Here is a 26980-nt window from a genome sequence, read left to right on the forward strand (position 1 = left end):
AAGTTACCTATTGGTGTTGATTTTAATGTTTGATATATTATTCTATGTATCGCTTATTATCTTGGCTTCTTCTTTTTGAATTCTTATATAAAGTTCTAAACTTCATCAGGTGTCTGTGGTCATTTTACAAAAGTGTGGAAAGTATATTACTGATTTAAGTGTAGTGGATGTTAGGCCTGTCTACTATTTTCCCTAATAGCTCCAGGTCCGTCGTAAGAATTGTGCCCGTGGTAAGTCAGGTACATGGTAAGCAGAGGTAAATCCAAACTTGATTACTCTTGGCAGCGTGCAGGAGGAGAAATCCTCACCCGGATCACCCAAACAAATTAGTGGGGTAATAAAAGGTTTTTTCACGCCAAGGGCCCAGTGCGTGTAAGAGAATTGGTAACTCGGGTAACCTGGGGGAAACTGCGCGCGCTAGCAGTAATTTCTGGCAGCCAGAGGATGGTTTGGACTAGTTAGATTAGGTAGACAGGATAGTCATAAACAAACCTTGAATATAAAAACGTGCTGCTGATTGCTACTGTATTTTTACAAAAAAAATTTTGAAATGTGTTTTTATATGTAAATGTGCATGATTTTGCATTGCTGCTATAAATATTGCATGTTGAATTAACCCAGAATTGTTTGTAAATGTTCAGTGTAGTCCGAATCCCCGGGGAAGTATTTTAGCTAACGGTGAGTAGAATCCGGTTAGCTGTTGAAGTCACTAAGTTTGAATCATTAGTGCAGGGTTAAAGGAGTAACTGGAAGCACTAATTAGGACCTTTTTGTTTCTGGAGTGAATGATAGCTACGAGTCCGTTATAAAACTTTCATTGCGATATCACCTAGTAAGGGTCGCATACGGAAGGAATAGTAGGGTCTCCGAGGCTTGTCTGGTAAGTAAAATAGTTCGCTGGTGAAATCCTGGCTCAGTACATATCCCCGACTAAGGTGGATGAGCCAGAAGAATAACGGGTTCTATGTTACTAGTGTGAAGGGACAGGCAAAGAAGTCTATCCAGAGTGAATGAAAAGTAGACAGAAGTGGTTTACTAGTAGCGAAAGAAAAGTCTTTTCTCTCTTTAGAACACTCAGACATAGTGGCAAACGTTGTGTGTTATCGACTAAAACTTGCACTCGCACTTTAGAGAGAGTAAAAAGTTTCCGTTACCTTGTGAAGGAGGGAGTCAGTCGAAGAGCTGCTCTGACGTCACTCCGTGCCGCGCTGGTATTGGTCAAAACAGCGGGTGGGTAGCGGAGCTGAATTTGTAAAGGAGGGGTGAGTGCCGAAGCGTGAGACTCTGTCTTGCGAAAAGGCCGCGCACCCATTGGTTAACCGTAGTTGTATTCTCTGACCTGATTGGGTGGTGCGAAATAAAAGTCGCGCTAGCATTGGAAGCACAAAAGTAAACAAAATTAATCAAGCCGAGTTAGAAGCGAGTCTGGAGAGTTGCATGTGGTATCCAGATTTCATACCGAATCCAAAGTACCTAGGATTTCATAAGGATCAGCTTATACGAGGTAGACCGCATATGATGTATGGAATAAAGAGAAAATTGTCATTCTCTGACAAAATTAAGAATTTTTTCAAAACTGACAAGCCCATTAGAACGAGGGAAGGCGTACTCATTCCCCCGCCAAATACCCCTGCCTCTTTCATGTTGTTTGATAAAGGGTATCACACTTGTGTCTGGCTAGAAAATTGGGCAAAGTATACTGTAGATGACGGAGTCCTAGCATTCCCTGTTGAAGGTACATTTAATGGTCGGATCCTGTTTAACTTAAGGACCCGCATGAATGAATTGCACCCTAGACCTAGGTTGACCCAGTACGAAGCTTTGGAGGAATGGGAGATAGAGGCTGCAGAGCGAGATAAACCCCGAATGGATAAGGGAGTGAGTAAGTGGTATCCCAGACTTCCAACGCCAACCAAAGAGCAGAAAATGAAACAGTGGAGGCAGTCTATGTTAACTGAAGGGCTGTTCCCCATGATGGGGGTATTAGAGGAGAAAAGAGGAAAAAGTAAAGAAAAGACCCATCACCTAGCACCTATGGGGGACATAGAAGATGAACACCTGGAAGACTTGTTAATGAAGAATCCACCTCCCTATGTAGCAGAATCAGAACCGGTGCATTCTCAAAATCCCTTTACAAATTACCCCCGAAGTAGGAGGGATAGTGATACAGACGGGACAGCTACAAGCAGTAAACATAGTGGAAGGGATGGGTTTTGCAGACCTAAATCCACAGTCCCGAATTATCAGCCATTCGGGGAAAGTCCCCCTCGATTGGTTGCCCCGACTGCCCCGAGTATTTATCCGTCCTTAGTACCTCAGGTATTGCATGGCAATTCTGCCGAAAGGGGGTTGCAGGAAAAAGAGAGAGAAGCCCTGACTAAACAGCGAGAGGAATTAGTCAGAACCATTGCCCAGATGCATCCCCATCCTGATTCTTTGACCATTCCGGTAACTATTGGTCCTGCTATCCCAATGTATAAAAATTACCTGACTAGTCCCCTTCCTCCTGTTATCACCCCAATATTGCCTACTCCTAGCTTCCAGACCCCGAGGAAGGAAGTATTCATAGATGAGGATCAGGAAAGTGAGTGTGAATCTGGAAGTTTGATGGATCTGCCCATAAGGGAGTCAAGGGCCAGTGTAGTAGGGACAAGAAGTCAGCCCAGACAAAAGGAAGTGGTGATTGAAAGTGCAACTGGAAATAGGAACGCCTCTTTAGTTTCCCCTGAAGAATTAGACAGATGGACAAAGGAGATAGAGAAGGAGACCACTCCCCAACCTAAAGCATTGGAAATATATAAATTAAGAATAGAAATAGAAGAAATGATGGCTGGGAACGTGGGAGTTGAGCGCCTGAGCTCGTATAATGAAGAAGAGTTACTATTCATCAGTAAAAATCTTACCCGGAGTGCTAGAGTGCTCCATGAAAAGATAATGGATGCCGCCACAGAAATGGGAGTTGATGTTAGTCGCTCCAAAATTCTTCAGAAACCTTACAGAGTAGACTTCTCAGACAAGGATTTAGAAAGCCTGAATGTGATGGGAAAGCAGATCCAAGTAAGAGAGTTGTTGAAAATCTTGCAGAAATGGGGCGAAGTGGGGAAATGGAGAACCAGGTGGGCAAAGAAAAAGGAAGGCAGCAGGGCTGGGTCCGTAACTTCAGAATTCGTATTAAAGGAAGTAACCCCAACAGAAAAATTGTGCCCCATGAGAGAGGTCCCGGGAGGAAAATATGTCCATGTCCCTTGGTCCAGACAAGACATTGTGTCATTTACAAACGACTTCCCGAAATTACGTGAGAAACCAGTTGACTGGTACAGACAGGTAGAACGTTTCATAAAAGTTCAGAAATGCCTGCTGAAAGACCTGGATGGGTTTTTCGACATTGTGGTCCCTGTAGATCTGTGGACCGAATGTAAGATAGAAATTGATTGGCCTAATGATGAATATCCCAGAGATGAGAAAACGGGAGCCCCTTCACCGGATGTAATGAGGAAATATGACCAGGTCATACAGTACCTAAAGAAAAAGGTGCCAGCAAAGGAAACAGATTGGACCAGAATAGATAGAACCACCCAAGAACGTGATGAAACGGTGCATTCATTTTACGAAAGGTTACTACAGGTATTCAAAACTTACAGTGGTATCGATAATGTAGACATGAAAGACATGACCCATTTCAGTTACAGATTTGTGCTAGGATTGAGGCCTGAAATATCACAATGGATTCGAGATAACAAAATCAGTTGGCAGGGAAAACCCATAGATGATGTCCTGAAATATGCAAAATACTGCGAAGATGAAATCGAAAATAAAAAGAAAGCCCTCAAGGAGAAAGTGATGTGGGCACAGGTAAAATTAGCTGAACAGCAAGAAAAACAGTTAAGTAAAATGACTTCTGATAATAATGTACCGAATACCAATTCTGGGGGGGGAGGAAAGCCCAGACCTAAAATGAGTCGTGAAGAGGCCATGAAAAAGTTTCCGTGCCATGGGTGCGGCCAGATGGGGCATTGGAGAGACGAGTGTCCACACCTACAGGCTGGTAATGCCCCTGTAAATGGTTTAAATCCACAGGTGCCGAAAGAGGGGACAAGAAAAACCCAGCAACAGGTAAAATTACCTCCAGTACCCCGCGCTCCTAGGCAGAATTTTAAGAGTCAGGGTCAGCAGAATGAGAGGGCGGAAGTATGGGAGGTTGAGAGTGAAAGAAACGCGGTCATTCCACAGTACTTGCTAAATGATACCTTCCTTTGTGAAGATCAAGATTGACGGGGCCTGAGAGGGGAGGATGAGGAGTGCGTACTTGGCGCCTCCTTACCGGTAGACCAGACTGGACCATACATTGAAGGAAAGGTAGAGGGAAAAGACGTCACCTTTCTGTTGGACACTGGTGCTACCAGATCTACTGTAAGAACAGTGGATGTTCCTAACCTACCCCTCTCGGGAGAAGCAATCCAAGTAGTGGGAGTCTCAAATCAGATAATAAGTACCCCTGTAACTGAACCAATGGAGATTTCTATAGGAAATTTCAAGGAAATGCACAGATTTGTGGTCTGTGATTCCAGTCCTGTAAACCTACTAGGACGTGATTTGTTGTGCAAGATGCGTTGTACCATTTTCTGCACGCCAAATGGCGTTGAAATTCAGACCCCCGATGAAGATGGCCTGTACAAACTGATGTTAGTCAGACAAGATGCTGATATCAAGCCTTTGACAATTGAGGATTTACCTGAGGAACTCCAGCTAAGAGTAGTACCAGAAGTGTGGGATTTCACAGGAAAAGATGTAGGCCTGATGGCAAATGTGGACACAGTTAAAATAGCAATAAAAACTAATGCTGTATACCCGAAAACCAGACAGTACAAAATGAGTGCAGAAGTAAAGGCAGGAGTAGCGACTGAAATTACGAGGCTGCTCGAAGCAGAAATAATAGAAGAAGTGTTGAGCAGCCCCTGTAATTCGCCTATCATTGGGATCAAAAAGCCTAGTGGGAAGTACCGGGTGGTGCAAGATTTGCGCAAGGTAAACCAAATTGTTGTGCCTTGCTGTCCTATTGTACCCAACCCTGCAGTAATACTATACCAGATTCCCTGGAATGCAGAATGGTTCACTGTCATCGATCTGTGCCACGCATTCTTTTCCATCCCATTGCATCCCAAAAGCAAATTCCTTTTCAGTTTTGAATTTGACAGCCATATCTATGTCTGGAATCGTGTCCCCCAGGGGTACACCGAAAGTCCATCGATTTTCAACCAGATATTGAAAAAGTGCCTTGAATCCCTAGTGCTGCCAAGAGAGTCTGTTTTGGTGCAGTACATAGATGACTTGTTAGTGGCATCTAAAACCCAGTCTGACTGTGTCACTGACACAATTGCCTTGCTGAATCACCTAGGAAAAGGAGGACATAAAGTGTCGCCTGACAAATTACAATTCTGTAAAAACTCAGTAAAATATCTGGGGCACCAGATAGAAAAAGGAATCAGGAAGGTCACTACCGAAAGGATCAAAATAATTAAGGCAATGGAACTGCCCACCACCCAGAAAGAGGTGAGAATGTTCTTGGGAGTTGTGGGTTACTGCAGACAATGGATTGTAGGATTTGCAGCTCTAGCCCGACCCCTGATAAATATGACAAAGAAAGGAGTAGAAGACCCCGTCCACTGGGACAGTGAAAGCATGAATGCTTGGGTAACTCTGAGAAACTGTCTATGTACCGCACCTGCATTGGGTATGCCTGAGTACACTAAGCCCTTTGAGCTGTTCTGTGACACGAGAGAAAATTGTGCTCTTTCGGTCCTGACCCAGGAGCACGGATTAGTCAGAAGACCGGTAGCCTACTTTTCGGCCACCCTAGATCCAGTGGCTGCTGGACTGCCTGGCTGCTTAAAAGCCGTTGCTGCTACTTGCGTCAGTCTGGAACAGAGTGAGAACATTGTCATGGGACATCCCATCACTGTCTATGTTCCTCACTCTGTTGTCATCCTACTGACTAGAACTAAGACCCAGTACCTCACACCTAGTCGGCTGACTAGGTACGAGAGAATTTTGATTGGTGCTGAAAATGTAACTATTTCTCGGTGCAATGTCCTAAACCCTGCGACACTGTTACCTATCCCTCTGGATGTAGACTCTGATGAGGAAGGGGAACATAATTGCATCGATCTAACTGAATATAGCACAAAACCCCGTCCAGACATCCGTGAAATAGCGCTACTTGACGGGGATAAAACAATGTTCGTGGATGGCTCGTGTTTGAGACATGAGAGTGGAAGTCTAAGTGCTGCCTATGCTGTGGTTACACTGACAGGAACCATCGAGGCATCCTACATGCGCGAGGTGAAATCTGCACAAGTGGCGGAGCTCATCGCGTTAACTCGAGCATGTAAGAGGGCAAAGAACAAAAGAATTACTGTTTACACAGACAGTCAGTACTGTTTCGGGGTTGTTCATGACTTCGGCCAATTGTGGTTACAAAGAGAATTCATGACTTCCTCAGGCACACCTATCCGAAATGGGAAGGTGGTGCATGACTTACTGGAAGCTATCCAATTACCCAATGAATTGGCTGTGGTCAAGTGTGCGGCTCACAGATCTGGAAATGATGATGTGACTGCCGGTAATAGGTACGCTGACCAAATTGCACAGTTTTGTGCCCGACACCATATGTCCCTACAAATTGCCCTGTGGGATGGAACCAGCTGCCAACTTATGTTGTTTGAGAATGTGTCAACGTGGGACGAATTAAAAGAGTTGCAACAAGCCACAGACAGGCAAGAAAAGGGCAGGTGGGCCGCAAATGGATGCGAGTTGAGAGAAGATGGTGTGGTGGTGAATCCGACTGGGAGGCCTGTGCTGCCTGATAGTTTGATCGACCCCATGGTCAGAATGATACATGAGCCAACACATATGGGAAGAGATGCGATGTGTCGGGTGTTTGAACAGGTGTTCTGTAATTCAAAGTTCAAGAACCAGGCGGAAAGGCTTTGCCAGAGGTGCCTAGTGTGTCAGCAATTCAATGCAGGAAAGAAGACCGTAGTAAAGCAGAGCACTATTGGAAAGGCAGTAGGGCCCTTCGTTAGAATGCAGGCAGACTTCATAACCATGCCCAGATGCAAAGGATATAGATATGTCTTAGTCATAGTATGTCTATTCTCCCGGTGGGTGGAAGCATATCCAGCTAAGAAAAATGACGCTATCACCACAGCCAAATTATTGCTCAGGGAGTTGATACCTAGGTATGGGATCCCAGAGACGATCGAAACGGACCAAGGTGGGCATTTTGCCAACGATGTCCTAGAGGAACTCTGTAAAGCATTCAAAATGAAGCAAAGATTGCACTGTGCCTACCATCCAGAGGCTTCTGGGGTAGTGGAACAAATAAATGGCACACTAAAGTCCAGATTGGGAAAAATGTGTGATTCCACAAAAATGAACTGGATAGAGGCTTTACCCCTGGTGCTGATGAGTTTGAGAAGTATCCCGAATCGAAAGACTGGCCTAAGTCCCCATGAAGTGTTGATGGGAAGAGTGATGCGCCAGGCATGGGTACCCGGAAACAAACTGCTAAGCATTTCTGATGATATGGTGCTAGAATACTGCAAGCAGCTGGGTGACCAAGTGCGTTCTCTCTCTCAGCAGATTGGAGAGACAGAAGACGAGTGGCCAAGGGATCCAGCACACAATCTGCAACCAGGAGACTGGGTGGTGTTAAAGAAACACACCCGGAGCAGTTGCCTGAAGCCAAGGTGGGGAAAGCCACGACAAGTGATCCTCGTCACTACCACTGCTGTGAAGTGTGCTGGTGTACCGAAGTGGATCCACGCCAGCCACACAAAGCGGGTACCCGGAGAAAACGCGACTGGAGCTGAAGGCAGCGCAGCTGAAGAGGCTTCCGAGGAAGAGAGTCCGGAGCTAGCTGACATCGAACTGCCGAGCACAAGTCGAGACGTTGAATGGTATCCCGCCGACGAACCAGTTCATGATCCAATACGAACCAGGAAATATTCCTACTTAGACAGTGAGTGGGATAGTCCAGGTGAGTCAGAAATAGAAGAAGAAGGTCAGGTCAACGAAAGCCACAACGAACCTGATCAGGACATAGGCCAAGTAGGGTCAGATCAAGACCTCGAGACTCCTCCTGAAACTCCGGAGCCGAGAAAGGGACAGTTAGAAATTAGAGCTGACGTTCATGCAGAAGAAAGCGAAGAGATCGAAGGGCATGAACAGGAACAGATAGAATTAGATCAAAGTGCTCAGACAACGGAAACAACAGTAACCAGAAATAAAAAGAAAGTGCGATTTGAATCTGAGCAGGGACAGATTAGCGACCAGGCAGAAGAAATAGACGAAAGACCTGGAACTAGTCAGACAGGCAGGAAAACAGAAGTGCCACAACAAAAAGTGAAAAGAGTGCACGGAGAAGGCGAAGTCTCCTCAACCACTGGGAGGCACGGAGGAAGAAGTGCACCCCGATACGTCAAGAGACTAAGGCTCAGACTAAAGACAGTCGAAGAAAACGATAAAGACCGAAAAAGGGCTCAAAGTGAAAGAAGTGCAGCCCAAGGCAAATCGCTGAGAAAGAGCGACAGAATAAAGAAACAGAACCGACTGTATCGGAGCCCTGAGTGGACGTACTTTGTGTTGGAAGAAATTGACGAGCCACACCACAGTGGCAACAGTGACATCGAGTCCATTGCTGATCGGAGTTCGGACGAAGACCCTCCTTGAGAGAGACCCCGAAGTGAGCCTTTGGTGCAAGGGAACGAAGAGGGGTAGCAAAAGCCACCTGTAAGCTAAAAATGTCGGATCCGAGTGTCTCTGGGAGATCCCGGTGTGGGTGTCTCAAAACCTGTTGTAAGATATGCTTGTGTAGTGTAGCTATGCTAATAGTAATGTGGATAGGACTAACCGTTTTTCTACCCTTTATGATAAGTAGAGATCCAAACTTGTCCCCTACTGAACCCGAAGCAGTAGATGTAGGGGTTGTACAGACTGCAGAAACACCACGAAGACTAGAAAGACGCGACAAAAGAGTAGGACTGACACACACACGACCTAATTTAGAAGCACCAGATGAGGATGGACTACATTTTCACAAAATGAGAAACAGGACGCATCTGAATGTTTTTGCTAACCTATTAGTGCATTATGTAGAAGCTATGGAAATAGAGGACTGTTATGTCTGCATGAAGCTACCAACCTCAGTGGCTGAAGGCGTGACATACCACCATCTACCTTTGACCTATGGAATCTCCTGTAGTATATTAGCTAGCTTGTTCTATAGAAGCACCTTGCAGTACTATTATTCAAATGATGACGTAGTATTTTCTGAACTTCCTGTTAGAGGACATTTGAACCGTGTACATACTACAAGTGACATGACCCGCTATATGGGAGAATATTTCCTGACTATAGGGAACATAGACTTAGATCAAGCAAGAGAAGACAATCTGACCTGTTCACTGCAAGAGCAGGAAAAGATGTTTATAAAGATGGCAGACAGAAGGAGAGAAAAGTTTCAAAAGAAGGCAAATGACGAGAAAGATAGAATCCCTAGGTGGGCTGAGCACATGGATAACACCTCAGAAGGCGAAGCCAGTCCTGCCTTGTTGCTGGATTTTGAAAGAAAGGGGAAACTTTGTATCCATAGGGAAAAGACAGAGTACTATAACAATGTATTCATCGGTTCCAGCGAGTGTGAACATAATTATAAGGTAATTGGAGGCTGGGGTTTCAAAAATGGGTCAGAACCTGTGTTTCCCGGAATATATTATATATGTGGGAACAAGGCTTATTTCAAATTGCCGGATCACTGGTATGGAAGCTGCTATTTTGGCATTGTTTTCCCGAAAATATACCATGTGAATAATGCAGCTGGAAGCGATGATGAAACTAATGGCTTAGTGCGTAGTAGGCGCGAAAGTGTAGGTGAAATTATAGGTGACATTTTTAGTGCACTGATACCTGGAATGGGGGTAGTTCTGAACACCCATAGAATCTGCAAACTGTCTACAGTAGTGGACCGGTTATCAACGGACACTGCTGCTGGTTTCCTGCTGGTCAATACTGAAATGGTTGCGATCAGATCAATGGTTTTACAAAATCGTCTTGCCCTTGACACCCTATTAGCAAAAGAGGGCGGAGTCTGTAGAATGCTGAAAGCGCAACATTGTTGCACCTACATTCCTGATAAAAGTATCGAATTAAAACAATATGTGAAGAACATAACTAATTTGGAAAGGGAACTCAAACCATTGGAGGTTGACAGTGCCTGGACGAGACTGACTGGAGGTCTCTCCTCTATAGGTAGTTGGTTTACTAACTTAGGTAGGAATATTTTGTGGAAAATACTGATGCCAATAGTTATAATAGGTGTGATTGTATTGATCATTTTTATCTGCTGCAAATGTCAAAAGTGCAAAAAGAAATATACAGTAAATCCGAGGGGGGTGAAAAGAAATATTGATGATTTAGAATTAGAAGAGTTGAAGAGTGCAATTTACAAAAAGGCGAAAAATGACCACTCTCATAGAGAAGCTGCAAGAAAACTCAACGACAAATTTGTTGAAATTCGGATGAGTGATGTGGATGAATGAGAAAAGTTGGCATCTGTTTCCTTCATGTAGTGATGATAGTAAATATCATCAAAGAGGGGATTGATGGAGCAAGGATTTGCCCGTAAAACGCCTTGCTCGTATGCAAAACCCTTGTCTAAACTGCATAATAATATTAACCTCGTTATTCGTCATTTATAAAGCGTTTTCCCAACACGCGGGTGTCCCCAGGATGCTTGCTTGTTTGTCTTTTCGTACTAAAACGAAGCTTGCACTGAAAATGGCTGCTTTGCCGAAATTCAGTCTGCGCATGCGTCGGTCATACCCATGTGATGTGACGCACTCGCATTCTGGAGGGATTCTGTGCTCATGCGCATTGATGCTAAATATGGCCGCTTGTCTCTCACCACGCTCTCTGCTTGCTGCAGCTGCTTTAGCCTATCTGTCTTTTCGCACTAATCCTTAATGCTATAGTCATTATAAAGTAAGGGTTGGTTAAGTTTTATCTTGGTATACAGTGCGATCATTTTTATGTATGATTTTAATTTGTTTTCGCTTACTTTTCATGTACCGCGTCTTTGTGGGCTGGGGCAATCATGAGCGGAGCCATACTTGAAGCTCTGCTGGGCACCGTCACATGACCGGAGAAAGTTCTAACCGCGCAGAAGCTAAATCTAGCCAGCTGGCTCCTGAAGCACAATGCGCCTGGGAACATCGCTGGGAATACGGAGTCTTACCTTGGAAAAAGCAATACTGTTGCTACCTATTGTGAACTGTCCTGTACTGCTGTATTCCATGCATGGGAACGTGAACCCGGGGGGCGGGTGTGCAAAATTGAATATTAAACATGAGAAAACTGAATTCTAGGAGGTGGTAATGACCGCACCACCTCTCCTGACCAATCACAATGTGGGAAACTGTCACTTGCAACATTAGTGGGTGGTCTAAGGGTCCCCAAAACCGTATAATTGCCCTAGTTTAGCTTAGGAAAATTGTCCGACTTGTCCGAGTAGCAGACCTGTCACTGACCCTACGATCTCAATAGGTGCTCATTCTGAAAGTGCTGCGGAGCACTTTGTCCATACTTTCCACAAATCTCCTAAGGGGTGGAAAATCCTAAAGTGCTGGCGAAGCACTTTGCTGGGGAATTCGAAAATCCAATCGGGGTTTCTGGCGGATTACTTGCAGGAGGGGGTAACGCAGGCATTGCTGTCCGAAGCTGTGGGTGTTGGTCGTACCCTGGGAGGCCCAGTCCTTGACCTGAACCTGAGGGGTATCCTGTCCTTACTGTCCGTAAGCTGTACCTGCTCGCATTCTGGCATTCCCTTTCTGAGGGTCCCTGTCCCCGTCTTCCCAACTGACCCGTGGCCAGGGTTGGTCTTCAATCTGAACTAGGTAAATATAGATTGTGGGATTGAGTTTCTCTCTCTCTCTCCTTTTATCTGATCTGGTGAAAGCATTCTTACCTGTGTTATTGCTTTATTGCCATTGCAATTATATGTGTCTGAATTTTAGTTGGTTCCTTCTCTCCCCCTCTCCTTTAGAAACTCATTGATTTTATAAAACCATAGCATGTTCCCGTTTTTTCCTCTTTCCTTTAGTGGTTTGCAGTGAACTTAGCAAGAATAGCTTAAATACTTAGGTTAAGTACATGTCCTAGGTCTCATCCCAATTCCTACGTTCTAGTATAAAATTGCAGTGACTAGTTTTGTTCTAAAACCTCCTACCTTTAGTCTCCCATATATCCTAATGGTCATACTTTTGATGCAAAGTTACCTATTGGTGTTGATTTTAATGTTTGATATATTATTCTATGTATCGCTTATTATCTTGGCTTCTTCTTTTTGAATTCTTATATAAAGTTCTAAACTTCATCAGGTGTCTGTGGTCATTTTACAAAAGTGTGGAAAGTATATTACTGATTTAAGTGTAGTGGATGTTAGGCCTGTCTACTATTTTCCCTAATAGCTCCAGGTCCGTCGTAAGAATTGTGCCCGTGGTAAGTCAGGTACATGGTAAGCAGAGGTAAATCCAAACTTGATTACTCTTGGCAGCGTGCAGGAGGAGAAATCCTCACCCGGATCACCCAAACAAATTAGTGGGGTAATAAAAGGTTTTTTCACGCCAAGGGCCCAGTGCGTGTAAGAGAATTGGTAACTCGGGTAACCTGGGGGAAACTGCGCGCGCTAGCAACACCGTTTGCATTTCCCAATGGAGAATGCAATTGACCTGCCTCAACAATAGTCATGAGGTCAGTCACACTTTGCAACCCATTGAGAATGGCCTGTACTCACAGGGATGGTGGCATGCTGGTGTCAGCAGACCTCCAAGTCTGCGATTGCTTTTTAAATAAAACATATTTTTTTAATGAACTGCAGCCTGTTTTCCTTAAAGGAAAATAGGATGCATTTAAAAAAGAAATATGAAGAGCTACCTTTTCATTTTATATGAGTAAGCAGTGGTCATTGGAATCACTGTCTGCCCCTTCCCGTTTGTAAATGTGTTACCACCTCCTTTACGGAGTCAGTATAATATGAATGTTTTGCCACCACATTCTGGTCACAAAACATTCATAGATGCCCCTGCGACTCACTATTAGAAAGGGACCCCTTGAAACACCCCTTCCTAATATTGACTCCCAAACCCTATTTTGTGAGTTGGTAATAGGCTATCGACTCGAAAATAAGGTTGGTATATGACCATTGAATTTTTAGCAGCCGCAAACGGCCAGATTCTCTACTTGTAATCGCTAAAACGTGCCGTACATGTGGCCCCATGAGAGGGGTGAAAAAGTTGGTGACCTTTTCTCCTTCCAGCTTCCACAACATTAAGCTCAGGTCTCTATACTGGCTGTCCGACACCTCACAGGCTGCCTTCTTACACATCACACTGACATCACAGAGGCATTTGCCTCCATTTATGAACAACTCTATGACTCTGATAGCAGTGACCTCACCCATCCTGAGGACCAGTTTATGTCCTCCTTTCACTTCCCTGTTTTATCAAAGGGCAAGCTTTGTTGGCTGGGGATATTTCCTATGATGAAATTGAGGAGGCCAAGCCAATCCGCCAATGCGTAAATCGGCAGGTGAAGACGGTGCCCCTTGGAAATTTTATAAGGCTTTTAAACCACAACTGGTGCAACTCATACACTGTGCCTTTCAGGAGGAGATCACAACAGTGAACCTGGGCCCTCTTTTGAATAAGGCCACTATTACAGTCCTCCTTAAGAATGGGAAGGACCCCCTTGAATGTGGATGCTATTTCTCGATCTCCTTACTGAATGTGGAGATGAAGATTATGATGAAAGTCCTTGTTAATAGTATCCGGAAGGTGACCCATCACAGATAGGCTTTGTGTGTGGGCATTCTACTTGCAACCATATGAGCACATTGGCCCACCTTTTGTGGGATTCACAAACTATGACGAACGACTGGCACTGTGCTTGAATGCAGAGAAAGCATTCAGCCGCAGCAAATGGTCTTAGCTATTCAGAGTTTTGGAACACTTTGCTCGGGCCAGGATTTTATCAGTAAAGTCAAATGTATATAAAACAAGCCACAGTGTAAGTCAAATGTGGGGGTCATTAAGCCTGTATGATTCGGATTAAGCAAGGCAATCACCAGGGTTACCCACTCTCCCCTTACTTTTTCTCCTGGCATTGGAGCTACTGGTGATCGGACATTGCCTCTCATACAGGGCCTACCCACAGAAGAGGGGCGCATTAAATAATTCTTCTATGTGGACAACATCTTAATGATAGTCTCCCACTCATGAATGTCTTTCCCGACTGTTCGGGGTAATGTGAGGCAATGCCAATGTCCATAGTTAACACCCAAGCCTGCATACAGAGAGTGGGAGGGAAATGGGTGCAGATGGGGCCAAAATACTTAGGCATTTATATATCTTAAGGGTTGCTACATCTAGCACAAGACACACTGTCCCTTTCATTGGCCTCTACTAGTTTGGATTTTTTCAAAATTGACCCATCTCTATTTATCTCAATGAAGCTGCATACAGGCTACGATGATGCTGACGGCCCTATGGTTTAATTATGTACTGGGGAAGTTACTGCCCTGTGTACCCGTTCACTGTTGGCTTCGGTGATTAAGGGCTTCATAAGGGGGATGGATAAACCAAGCCTTTGCATGTCCAAGCTATATGCACATACGGAGGGAAGTGGGTTATGCCTCCCCATGTTAGCACATATTACACAGCTCACCACTTGTCACAGCTACCAGCTGGCTGGGGAGGATTACGGACCCGCTGATTTGATGTAAGATTGAGAGTGCCATACCACAATGTGATGCTACCTTTGATGACCTGTATGTTGCACACCCAGGGACGCGGGCGATCACCAACCCTATCATTGTACATATTTTCCTTAGCTGTAAACAGGTCCACAAGACTCTCAAGCTGGACCTAAGGTTTCATACAGCAGCCTCTATCTGGAACAATGAAAGCATATGAGTCGGTTAGCCAGGTAGTTGAATGGCCATCCTGGAGAGAGTGCAGCATACTCATCTCAGTTGATTTCTGGATCCTCATTCAAATCATTTGCCATCCTTCCCAGGATCTTTTCCTTGATTCAATTGCACTGGCCGGCCTGATAACACATCAAGACTGCTGGTATTGTGGACAAAGGGGATGTGACATTGAGCTCGTTTTGTAGTCTTGTCCAGTGTTCTCTGGTTACTGGTCGGTGGTGTGGATGACTCTTGGTGGCTCGGAAAAAGTTGGTCTGACATTGTCGGCCAAGCTGGCTCTTTTACATGAAAAGTCTGACTGAGAAATCCCTACAAAACATGGGAAACACTGGCAACAACAGGCCCGGCTTCAGATGAGCTCTGCATTCTTTGTTATTGGCAGAAAGCTAAGGTGCCTAGTGGAACATATTGCCTCTCCAAATTGTCCAAGTTTGTGGCAAGCAAAAGCATTTTTTATAAGAGAAACAACCACATGGAAGCATATGCCCAGGTCTGGGAACCCCATTACTCATGGGGCACCCTCAGACACCCCGACGGAGGAGGGAGCTCAGTAACGTTTAAGGGGTGGGAGTAGGTTTCACCATACATCTTACAGCTATCACCACCAAATAATAGGTGACAGCCTTGTCCTGTCTGTTTCCTTTTGGACTGCCCTGCGTAGTGTTACTCTATAGAAATTTTGGATTTGCTTCTTTCGGGTGGACATGAGTGTCTGGTGTTTTGTTATATATTTTTCTTCAACGTGTGCTTCACTTCTGATACTCTTTGTAAATTGTATCAGGCACATGGCGCCACTGAAATACCAATAAAGAATTGTTGCAAAAAATTATGTGTATTCGAACTCGAACCTTGTTAGGGATGCGTATCAAAATATCAAGGTCGGTAATTTCGAAATGAACTTGTATTGACACAGAATATAGGACACTAATAGATCATCAAAGTAAGCATGCAGAGAGAAATAGATTTACTCTTCTCAACTGCCCAACTACTTACATTGACAATGTTTTGGTAGTCTATATTCGACAGCTGATGTGGAGTGCAGGCCAGTATCAAAATTTGATATTTTGGTACAAGACCAATGTTAGAGTAGTGTTGGAGGTAATGGTAAGGGCTGGTGTGAAAGAAGAGGACAAGAATTATTTGTTTTCATCATTTATGTGTGTCCTTTAGGATGAACATTGTTAATGATCCAGCTTTGCCAAAATACAATGTAATAAATGTGCTTTTCTGTTCACTGGTAGAATTAATATATGCCTTGTTTGTTCTGGTTGGGCGATGCATGAAGGCCATCGTCAATGTCAAGCTTACAATGACTTGACTTTCTTCGAATGGAGATACTCTATCTATTTTCCTATGAATTGCACCACGATTTGTGATCTCTGTAGGACTTTTCACCCATGATGAACTTCAATGTTTCCCCTTGTGTATCAGTCTTTCTTTGGACAGCAAATTATTTATTCCCTGTTTCAATTCAGTCAGCAATTTGCCGTCCTTGTTATCTTGTAGGATGCATTAAAAGACATTGTCTAACTCAGCTTTCTCTAACCACATCCAAAGAGGAGAACAGGCAGCAAGGGTGATCTTTTACTCTGCATAAGAAACTAATGGATCTGCTGTTTTAACCTCAGAAGCCAAACATACTTACATTTTTCTTCTGGTACCACAGTAAGGCTCACCTCTATTTTTTTAACTCTTAACAGACATAAGATTGATGGGCTAAATTGACTGCTTGGCTTGCCAGCATTTGAACTTGTGCTTTGCAAGTGGTGGTTCTACAGAGAGGTTGAGGCACTGGCGACAACCACAATTTTGAGTCCAGATACGCTCTTCCAATTGCCTACTGATAGGCATTCAACCTGGGGTCATATGGTCTGGTGCATAACTGGGTGATTATCGGTCCTCGTGACCTGATGAATTTGCCAGGAAATTGTTGAATGGCAATGAAACATTTTGGCCTTTCACATTAAAATAGTCTAAACATCTGACTTGGTTTTAATCATGAGCATGGGCAGGGAATAAATACATATGCTAGATGCCACATTTAATTCATTTTTAATATACACATTTTTGTGAGGACAATAGGCCGCCATTTCTTCCTTTATGAGGAACTTGGGAGGTTGATGTTTGTGTTTGACTTGAAAGGGGTACACATAAATAGCGCTATTAGATTCAGTCTTCATGTTGGTCCCTTCGGCATTTTATAGGAAAACTGCCAATGATGAGAAAGCATCCCAGTTGGTGCGTATCAGCCAACAGGCTCATGGTGGTCGTGTGAGGCACTTCCTATATATATTTTTCTTCACGCAATCTCTATGAATTGTATGGATGTGGAATTACTTTTCCCTAGTGACTGTGTTGGAGAGTAGGAAAATGTCTACCTTGGCACAGACATCTGCTAATTAACCAAATAATATATACATAATTTTGTTCCTTGATCTATATATGAGCAACCACGCTAATTTGCAAATATTCCTCTACCTTTCCTCTCCATTTTTTTATCTTGATGTTGTCGATGTAAATTAGGTTCACTGTAGTACTACTATCCCTATAAAAAACATTTGCAGGCATTGAGTACAATGGTGATTTGAAGACCTGAGGATTTCCTCTTTCTCCTTTTCTTCCGATACTAGAAACATGTAGAAAAATAAGCAATGAGCTTCTATGGTTGCAGAGCCATGTTTCATGTTAAAACAAATGTTTTGGATCAATTCTTTAAAAAACATATCTCTTGATAATATTCCATTACTCCATGATTATTGCTCATCAAGATCAATTTGCAACCCGGTTCTTTGGATTTTAATTTTGCAAATATTTTTGATAGTTATATACAGCCATTTTTCAATTGGTTGTACATGTAAGAGGACCTGGCTATTAACGTCATGAACTTCACTGACTTTTGGAACTCGGCTTCATCTGTGGTTTACACTGGGATGCAGACTGGCTTGATTAATCAGTAAATAGACTTTACATAATTTGACTTAAGGTAACATGATATCTGCTGCATATATCTAGGTGCTAAGTACTAGTCTGTTTTGTGTCTTGGAACTGCTACTAGCTTTTACCTCACATTAACTCAGATAGACATGTCCCCCCTGAATATTGAGGTTTTATTTGTGTGGGCATGTTGGTATTGAGGTTGCTTTCATGTCTGCAGCACTCTCCCATGCAGTTACGGAAGGATTTGGATGTCTAATTTTATTTTCATTCTTATTTCAACTTTCAGAAGATCTTTCCTTTATGTTTGCATTTCCGGTCTTGGATCTTTCTGGTTGAATTAGCCTTCTCCTTTGGTCCAGAGTTTTGAAATTCTTCGAGCTTCATGAAAATGCAGGTATTTTCTTATGGCTATTATGGCATTTTCACTCATTTAAAGTTGCATCTTTTTCCACCTGCATATCTTATTTCCCACACTAGTTAGTCAGATAATATGGCTTTGAGATCACCAGTCTGGATAGTTGGTTTTGAAGTTAAACCATTTATTACACAGATATGTCTAGATCTTCTTTGAGCATCTTTTACTTGTGCCCCATGTTCATGGTTGAGACTTCTACCCTTTCTATATTAACAGTAATTTAATTTAAAAACACTGTCACTACAGCAATTAAAAGTTCTTTAAAACGCTCATAACAAGCAAAATGCTGATATGAAACAATATGCTCCATGCCAAAAGTCGAAATTAAACTCTGGGAAGCACAAGTGTCTGGCAGAAAAATGGCTGGACATTAGCTGAGTTTCTAGATCACCGATGGGGAGATCATAATCCACCAGCCCGTTGAACTTTTAAAATTCCAAATATAAGTAACCGCTGTGGTAAAAAAAAAAACAGTTTCTGTGTTTCATATTGCATCGGGCACTTCCGGCACAGGTAACAGCGGTGGGGCAGGGCATTTGGGGGGGGGGGACGGGGGGGATAGTGGACAAATGACGGGATAGGTAAAGTAAAATGGAGAACAAAATAAAAGCACTTACCTTGTGCTCACTGCATTGCTGAGTTGGCAATGGGGCGAGTGCAAGGTAAGTGTTTTTTTTATTTGTTTTTATTTTACTTTCCTTATTCCGTCGTCTATCCACTTCCCCCACAACCCACCCTCATCCCACCTCCCCACCATTATTACTTGTTCTGGCTACAACTGTATTACATGTCATAAGAGGATTCGCTGGATTAACTGATACTTGACGACATAGGCCCATATGACATTACAGTGACTCAGATTGGCAAATGACCAGGGCTGGTTGGCTGCCTATCCCATAAATGAAAGACTTTGAGAAAGAGCTAAGCTCATGCAACACATCTTGTACACTGATTTACACACTTGTGTGATTTATTGTTATTCTGTATGTTATGTAAATCTCTCTGACACCCAACATTGGGATGCGAGGTTAGTGTTGGGCACGCTGCACCTCCGCTCCAACCTTTGCTTTTACCTGCAGTGGAGTAGAGAGTGGTGTTATAACTTAAACACTGCAAATTCACCCGCTACCTGCCATGGGCTGCAATCTGGGGGTTAGCCCCGGGTGCCAGAAGCTTTAGCTACGCCACTGCCCATGCCTTGGCTTAGCCTTTCTAGACCAGTAACAGGCCTGGGAGCCTGAAATGGCGCCATGCCAAGGATTGCTTCCGGATGGTTCGGATGCAGTTCTTGCTTGACCCTAGGACAAGTCAGTAGGGGCATACATCATCACTTTTTTTGTAAACATGAATATTTCAGGGCAATTTATGCTAATTTTTATCCATAGCTGGGGTAATATGTCAGTCACTCATGGCATTAAATAGACATCTCTTGCTGGGTGTGGATGATAAATGACGGACAGCATGCATGTCTTTGTGGCAGTGTAGAAGACCTCTATTATCTTCCTTTGTTTTTAAACACTGCAGTCAATATTTGAAGAAGATGAGTAACTTTTCCATTCATTCACACGTGATGTAGACTTTCCTTTGATGGGGTAGTGGGGCCCGGACTCCTACATCCCTGATAGAGGACTTTTCAGTTTGTAGAACAAAAAGGACAGGTCTGGGCCTGTGTCTGACATTGAATGGCTGGCAAGGACCATCATCTAAATGGATGTTTGGGAAGTTTATGGGCTCTTGAATGCTAAAGGTGGATGCATTTATTATTTTAGTCCGGATGAAGAACGAGGATTTTCTCTGGTGTACAGAGTTTCTTTACTATTTGGTGATCTTTCAATGCAAATAATGAAATTATTTTACTCCATTTTCTTTATCTGGTTTATCAATTCTAGACTGTAGAAAATGCTCCTCAATGACATTCAACAATATGAGCATGGTCTCAAATATTTATTTTTATTATTATTATTATTATATTCTTATATAGCGCCAGAATCGACCCCCGAAGGGGTATCTCAAAGCTTGCCTTTGGAACCCGTCCTGGTTTTTCCCTGTGAGATAGCCCCTACAGGGCATCCCCAAGGTGAAAGCCAGGCATCCCGCCGCGGGGGGGCCGTTGTGGAGATTAAGCAAGCTTAATGCCCAGAGTTGCAGAGTGTGAACCCATGATTAGGTCAGGCACCGAAGCAAGAATTATCGAGTCCATGAACATAGGAGCTCAAGACCCTGCCGCGTCGGGAATTGAGCCCTGGTCCCGGGTCTGACCTCTGCTTCAGGGTCTGCCTGCTCTAACCAGTGAGCCACACTTCTCCACTATTTTGAAGCAGAAATGGAGTTTGGAATCCTGGCAGGTTCATAGTCAATGAGAGCAACCATGATTATGCTGAACCTGTCACCCCAGGAATACTTGACTTGACCTTAATTTCTCAGGAACATTACTAGTTTCTACCAATGACATACAACACTTTGGGTCATCGATGACGTGGCTGGAAGCTACATGGATGGTATAGTGACTTCCTGGGAGGTGGGCAAGGAGCAAAGTGAAAGATCTGCGACTAGGCCTCAATTTTCCCTTTATTCTTGTTGCTGCCAATGGCAATTTCGGCACTGCCCACAACAACTATTGTTTCCCACTTACCCATTCCACTTTTATTCAATAGTTGAGTCTTGTATTTATGGTAGAATTTAGTGTATGCTGATCTGTGTCCCATGTCTGTTCAGGGGATGTTGGTTTCTTTTTTAGGAGGTAAATGGTACTTGCCATTGCATCTCTAAAAGTGGGTTTTATGGTCCACAGGATGTGCAGTGATGGGTCTTGATCAGTGTTGCCGGGCACGTAAGCACAACATTTGTAATTTGATAAGTTCGTCTAGTGACCAATGACAGTTTTTGTTTTGCTTATGTGTGTTTAATTTTTTTAAATGTCAAATCATGAAGAAATATTTTTTTCAGTTTTCTGTACACAAATTTGCAACTTTGGCACATAATTACATATGATCCAATAAATACAAAAAAAAGTGCTGTCTTAAATCTTTTCAAGCAGGGATGGGGTCCACAATAAACGTTGAATATTGGCACTACGGTAACGTTTCAGTCCGCACTAAAAGGTTTTAATTCTATTGCTTTTCATCCTACTCTCCCCTCTATCCTAGCAAAAAGCTCTGATTTGCAATCTTTATTTTCAAAACTGACTTTGTCACTTGTTCGATGAGAAAATAAAAATACATCCGAGTGCACCCGCCTATACCTTAATATTAGGACTTTTGTAGTGATTCGGATCTGAAACAATCTTTCATCCCAACACTTTTCATATTTATTGTCCCAACCCCTCATCACAGAGCACTTACGAATTTGAGAATATTTGTGAGATTCTCATTTACTTTTACTTTTGGAGCAATGCTACATCAAGCCATTGGTCAAATTCATCAAATCCAGACACCCGAAAACAGATAAATATACACCTTATGCTGCATTTCAGCTTCTTTAACTAGTTTCAAATATTTGGAGAATAACATGAACGTTTTAGTTTACTTTAAGAGACAGTGGGTAAGAATTAATAATGTTATATTTTTATAGTAGTTGTTAACAAAATGAATTTTGCAATATATTAAAGAAATGAAAACAAATTTCTAGCTATCAAAAAGGTAATAATTTGAGCACATACCAGTCTGCGTATTTCTCGTTCACATTCCCGCTTGATCCGACTGATTTCCTCCTGATGCAGGTGATACACACTCCTGATCTCGGCGGCCTTCATTTTATCAGCCTGAGCAAGCACAGTCAAGGCCTCTTCCACCTGCTTTTTGGCACCCTTTAGCTCAGAAATTTCTTGCTGCATTTTGACTTTCTCTAATTCGAAGGTTTTCTTGGCTTCCTCTCTGGCTTCGCTGTAAAGCACAGTCTTGACCTTCTCTGGTGCACCATCACGCAAGGCACTCACCACGGTCTGCAATCTTTGATTTTCATTGTCTTTAATTTTTATGACCCGCAGCAGCTCTGCCTCGTGTTGCCTCAACAGGGTTTCTCGTACAACTTGCAGCTCCTTCATTTTCTCTTCATGGAGTTTCGCCTTCAGTTCTGTCACCAACACAATATTTTTGTGCTGCTCGTGCTCTTTGATCTGCTTTACTTCCTGGTTTTTGTCTCTTTCCAACTTGGTGGCCTAAAATAATAAGTGAAGATAATTATTCGTATGAGCAATATGGTTCTTGTAAAAATCTGTTAAAATGTAGCCATGTGTCTCAGTGCTTTATTTTGTAAAACAGTTTAATAAAGAGGGTGTCCATACTTTAATGCAAAGAAAAGAAAAAGTGAACATATTTAAAATATAAACAATTACTGCACAGAATGCTGGCACCTGGATGAAGGACGTGTCTAAAGGGTGCTCCCTTGTTGAAAGTAAAGAGATACACTCTTTGGATGAGCAATAAATAGTGGTTTTAAGAGATTTCACAAGATAAATCAATGCCTGGAAATGTTATTAGAAACGATTGCAAATAAACCAAAAAATATGGTGATTTCACAGTATGTAGGTAACAACTGCAAACATTGTAAGCAATAACTGCAAGGAATGAAAATGATGAAGTGCAGCTACCAGAATACTCTGGATCCAAGTTAATGACCCATTCCTAATAAATATTTCATCAGCTGCCCTCATGGGACACACCCACATTTGGGACATGTTTGAGGTACATATTTGTTTCTAAGTTCTGTGAAATATTATGTGTAATCTGGGCACCACCACACTATCACTAAAGCTGAAAGGTTGTACCGCAATGACACAAAGGGCCTCAATGAAGGTTTAGCGGACAGGTTACTCCATTACAAACGCAATGGGACTGTTGTTCGCATTAATTCATGTGCATTACATCCTATAACACTTTTTGTAAGATAGAGAGGATAGCTACCACGTCTGTGATGGAGTACCATTCTGCGCAACTCTAAATCAGGATAAAGAACTTACAGCTAGATTCATCATAGTCCCGTTTTGCGAGTCCTTAATAGCGATTATTAAGGAATCGCTAATAAGGACTTGCAAAACGGGATTCATGTAGGAATCACTAAATATATTACGATTCCTACACATTCCCTATTTGCGATTAGCAAATTGCAAATCGCAAAGAAGGAATAACCCCCTTTCATTCCTATGGGCCTAAAGGCCCACAACGAGCGAAACACATAGAGCACAAAATCGCAATACAAGCTAAAGCCCAATCCTTAATCTTCGCTTACCATTTGCTAAAAGCAAAAATGGACTGCCCAAATTATCAGCACTTGTTAAAAGTTATGAGGCCCAAGTTTTACCCACCCTATCCTACGGCCTGGTTACTTGGTGTGGCAAGGAAGTCGACCTATTAAATGAGCTACAAATCAAAATCTATAAAGCCGTTTTTAATCTTACAAAATCTGCCCCAGTGTCACAAGACAGGCTCGAATTTGGACTGCAAAACCAGAGATTCAGGAGCATGAGCGGCTTCGTGAAACTCTGTTACAAACTTAGATCTGCAGACCCAGATACAATGGACTGACTAAGCTGGGAAGAAATTAAAAACCAAGGGGAGACCGGAACCCCGTGTACCTGGGGAAAGTATTTGAAATTCTGTTTGAAAGAGCTGGAATTGGAATCAGCATGGGAATCCGGGATGGATAAAGCAGGCCAAAGTAGATCGGCCAATGTGGCAGCAAAAAGGAAATCCTTTCAAGAAGATAAATGTATTCTTACAAAACGTCGGCACGGCTGGACTATTATCAACTCTTTCACAGCAGTAAAACCACATGCTTACTTAATTTCCCATTTTAGCGAGTATCTAAAAAGAGCATTTACAAAGTACAGGATGGGTATGCACATCTCAAAGGATTTACTACCATCCTGGAAAGGTACTTACAAGACGGAGCAATGTCGGCTATGTGGTTATAAAACAGAAACCTTAGCCCATTTTCTTTGTGTATGTCTGGCACTTACGGCACAGAGGCTCCCACTTCTGAAACCCACCATGAACGAACTAAAGATCCGTTCCTGTAGACAAGCTGTAACAAATTGGTTGGGAGACAGTTCTATAATTCTGGCGTACCAGGGAATCAAATTTCTGGCAGAGGTGAAAAAACTTCTTGGCCAAGCCGAACAGGGGGAAGGCCAATGAGGCAGGACATTATGGCCATCGTACCTCCAGGGACTGTAAAGGAAATCGTGAACCTGCAAAAACAGACTGAGAACTCTAGACAGTTGGATTGTCTCTGGATGAAAGTTTTAAATATTGTTTTTTGTATTATTTTCCAGCTGTGCGCAGTAACAATTTTAGTAAAATGTTTAAATTTTGTACTATTATTTTATCATGCGAAAAATTGTAATTTAATTAATTACGCAATAAATCAGACCACTTAGGCCAGACCTCGCTCTATGCATGCATGCCACAAAGATACAGCTATCCCAACAGCGTTCCTCACCACACACTCAGCAGGACAAACTCTGAATCTGCTCTTCAACTGCTGCAGGCACATTTCAAACTTAACTGTCAATGCCTATTAGTGGCTAGATTATCACTTAATCACATTCGTTAGAAAAGCTGTAGGTAAATGCATAAAACTGAATAACTTAAAAAAGATCATCCCCTATCTCCATAGTAATGCAAGGGCTGACAACCCAAACAGGTTTCACCAAGCTTTTATCTGCTTTGATGAAACATTCTCATTATCTGACAATAGCCAAGAAATTGTTTTTGAATAATTCTTCCAAAGAACTCTCTAGTAATCTCCAGAAAATCACTTTTCCAAAGAAATCTTCAAACCCTGGGATGCAATGAGCTCACTTCAATGAAATAAATCATGACAAGCAGAGCCGATGGTTAACAAGTGGATCAAATGGAAACTGGTCCACGTGAAAAGACAGGACTGGAAACTTGATAGACAGTGGAGGTTAACTCGAATAGCATCTGGAAGAGAATTGTTTAATGTTCACTTAGAGCAACATCACAGAGCAATCCTTCAAGGAAAGAGACAACTTTGCATAGACTCAATCAGACTACAATCCAATTAAGATATGTCTCAGGGATAAGTATAGTACATCATGCACTTGTTGACTCTGACTAACTCTCCAAAAATCTATTGTTTTTCCAAAAGATCAGAAAACTAACAGAGAATTTGGGATCATTCCCTTTAGATTACCTATATTGACTTCTATCCCGGATGGGCAATGTATTTCCAAGATTAACTCTAATCATGGTTTATGGCAGGGATGTATTTTGGCTCAATTTTTTTTCTTTTATATATAAATGGACTAGATATTTACCTTTCATATAAGTGGAAGAACATGCCAAAAATGTGGAAACACCCTATCCCTACCCTCCTTTATGCAGACGATGCAGTGCTTAATGCTAGAACTGCAAATGGGTGGCAAATCCTGATGGATTCCTTTACTTCTTTCATGCAGGATTCAGATCTAAACATTAATCATGCAAAATAATTTATTATGATTAGCAGTTCTAAAGAAACTAAATTGAAATATTGTATGATAAAACACACTCTTGTGGTGAAGTAATTTTTTTTAATCTATCTAGAGATCCCATTTGATGCAGAGCAAATTTTGGGTAATCTATTAAATGTAAGAACACAGCAAATCCATAGAATAACATACCCTATTTGCCACTTTTCATCTTAGCTAGGGCACAAGCCCATGAAAGAGCTGATTCAGGTTTATAGAACCACATATACACAGGTAGGGCTCTATAGGGTAGGAGTTTGAGGCTATATCAAATTTGATACCCTCCAAAGGGAAAAACATTTTGTGAATAGGCGTTTATCTACACCCTAGTGCACTGCAACTTACATCATACCATGGCACAATTGGATAATTTAAAGGATGGCTTAAGAATTTCATCTTTGTTGTTATGGATTAGGATTTGGCGTATGCCAGAAACAGGCTTTTCGAGATTAATACTCAGGGAGTGTATATCTTTAGACATTATCAACAAGAATCAACAGCTTGTCTATGTAAACAGTTTTTCTTAGACTGGAGCCCCCGAGGTCTTCACTGATCCAGAGTTTCTGGCGCTAAAGAGCGAGTGAAACTTTTGTTTTTTTAATTATCGCTCTATGAAGCGCATTACGGAAACAGATACAAAGCAGAGGTTTGCAGTCTTACCTGCTCCGATTACCACACCAAGGATTGAATCATACCTTATTTTAGAACATAACATACGGCATAGGTTTTATCTTACTTCTTTAGGTTTATGTACTTTCCATTTTTGGTAGCCTCTCCAGTACAGGGTAATAGAAATAGTAACAATTTATTTGCCTCATTTAATTAAAACAATCACAATAAATTCTAATTTCATAAGTACCATAACACAAACTATTAAAAGAATGAAAATATAAAGAGAAAGTGCTTATTTCAATTAAAAAATAAAAAGACATACAAGTATGATCATTGAGCTAATAAATACTATACCAAGGTATTAATTTAAATGTTGCTCAACCTCTCTCCATATTGTTTCCAAAAGTAACTGAAACCTAATGAGACATTTAATAAATTGGCCGCTCATCACAGTTCCATAGCAGGGCTCTTGGTCTTCGTCAATCTCGAAATGCCCATGTGA

General features: G+C 42.4%; 1 protein-coding gene across 1 annotated transcript in view; it reads right to left on the reverse strand.

The window, feature by feature from the left end:
* Positions 1 to 26980, reverse strand: part of JAKMIP3 (Janus kinase and microtubule interacting protein 3) — a 776485-nt gene that overhangs the window by 355993 nt on the left and 393512 nt on the right. Inside the window, exon 3 of the mRNA XM_086922542.1 lies at positions 22054 to 22551. Within this exon, the coding sequence (XP_086778668.1) occupies positions 22054 to 22551 (498 nt within the window). The remainder of the gene's footprint in view (positions 1 to 22053; positions 22552 to 26980) is intronic.

Source organism: Lissotriton vulgaris, chromosome 5 (assembly GCF_964263255.1).
Source record: "Lissotriton vulgaris chromosome 5, aLisVul1.2, whole genome shotgun sequence".
Lineage (NCBI taxonomy): Eukaryota > Metazoa > Chordata > Amphibia > Caudata > Salamandridae > Lissotriton > Lissotriton vulgaris.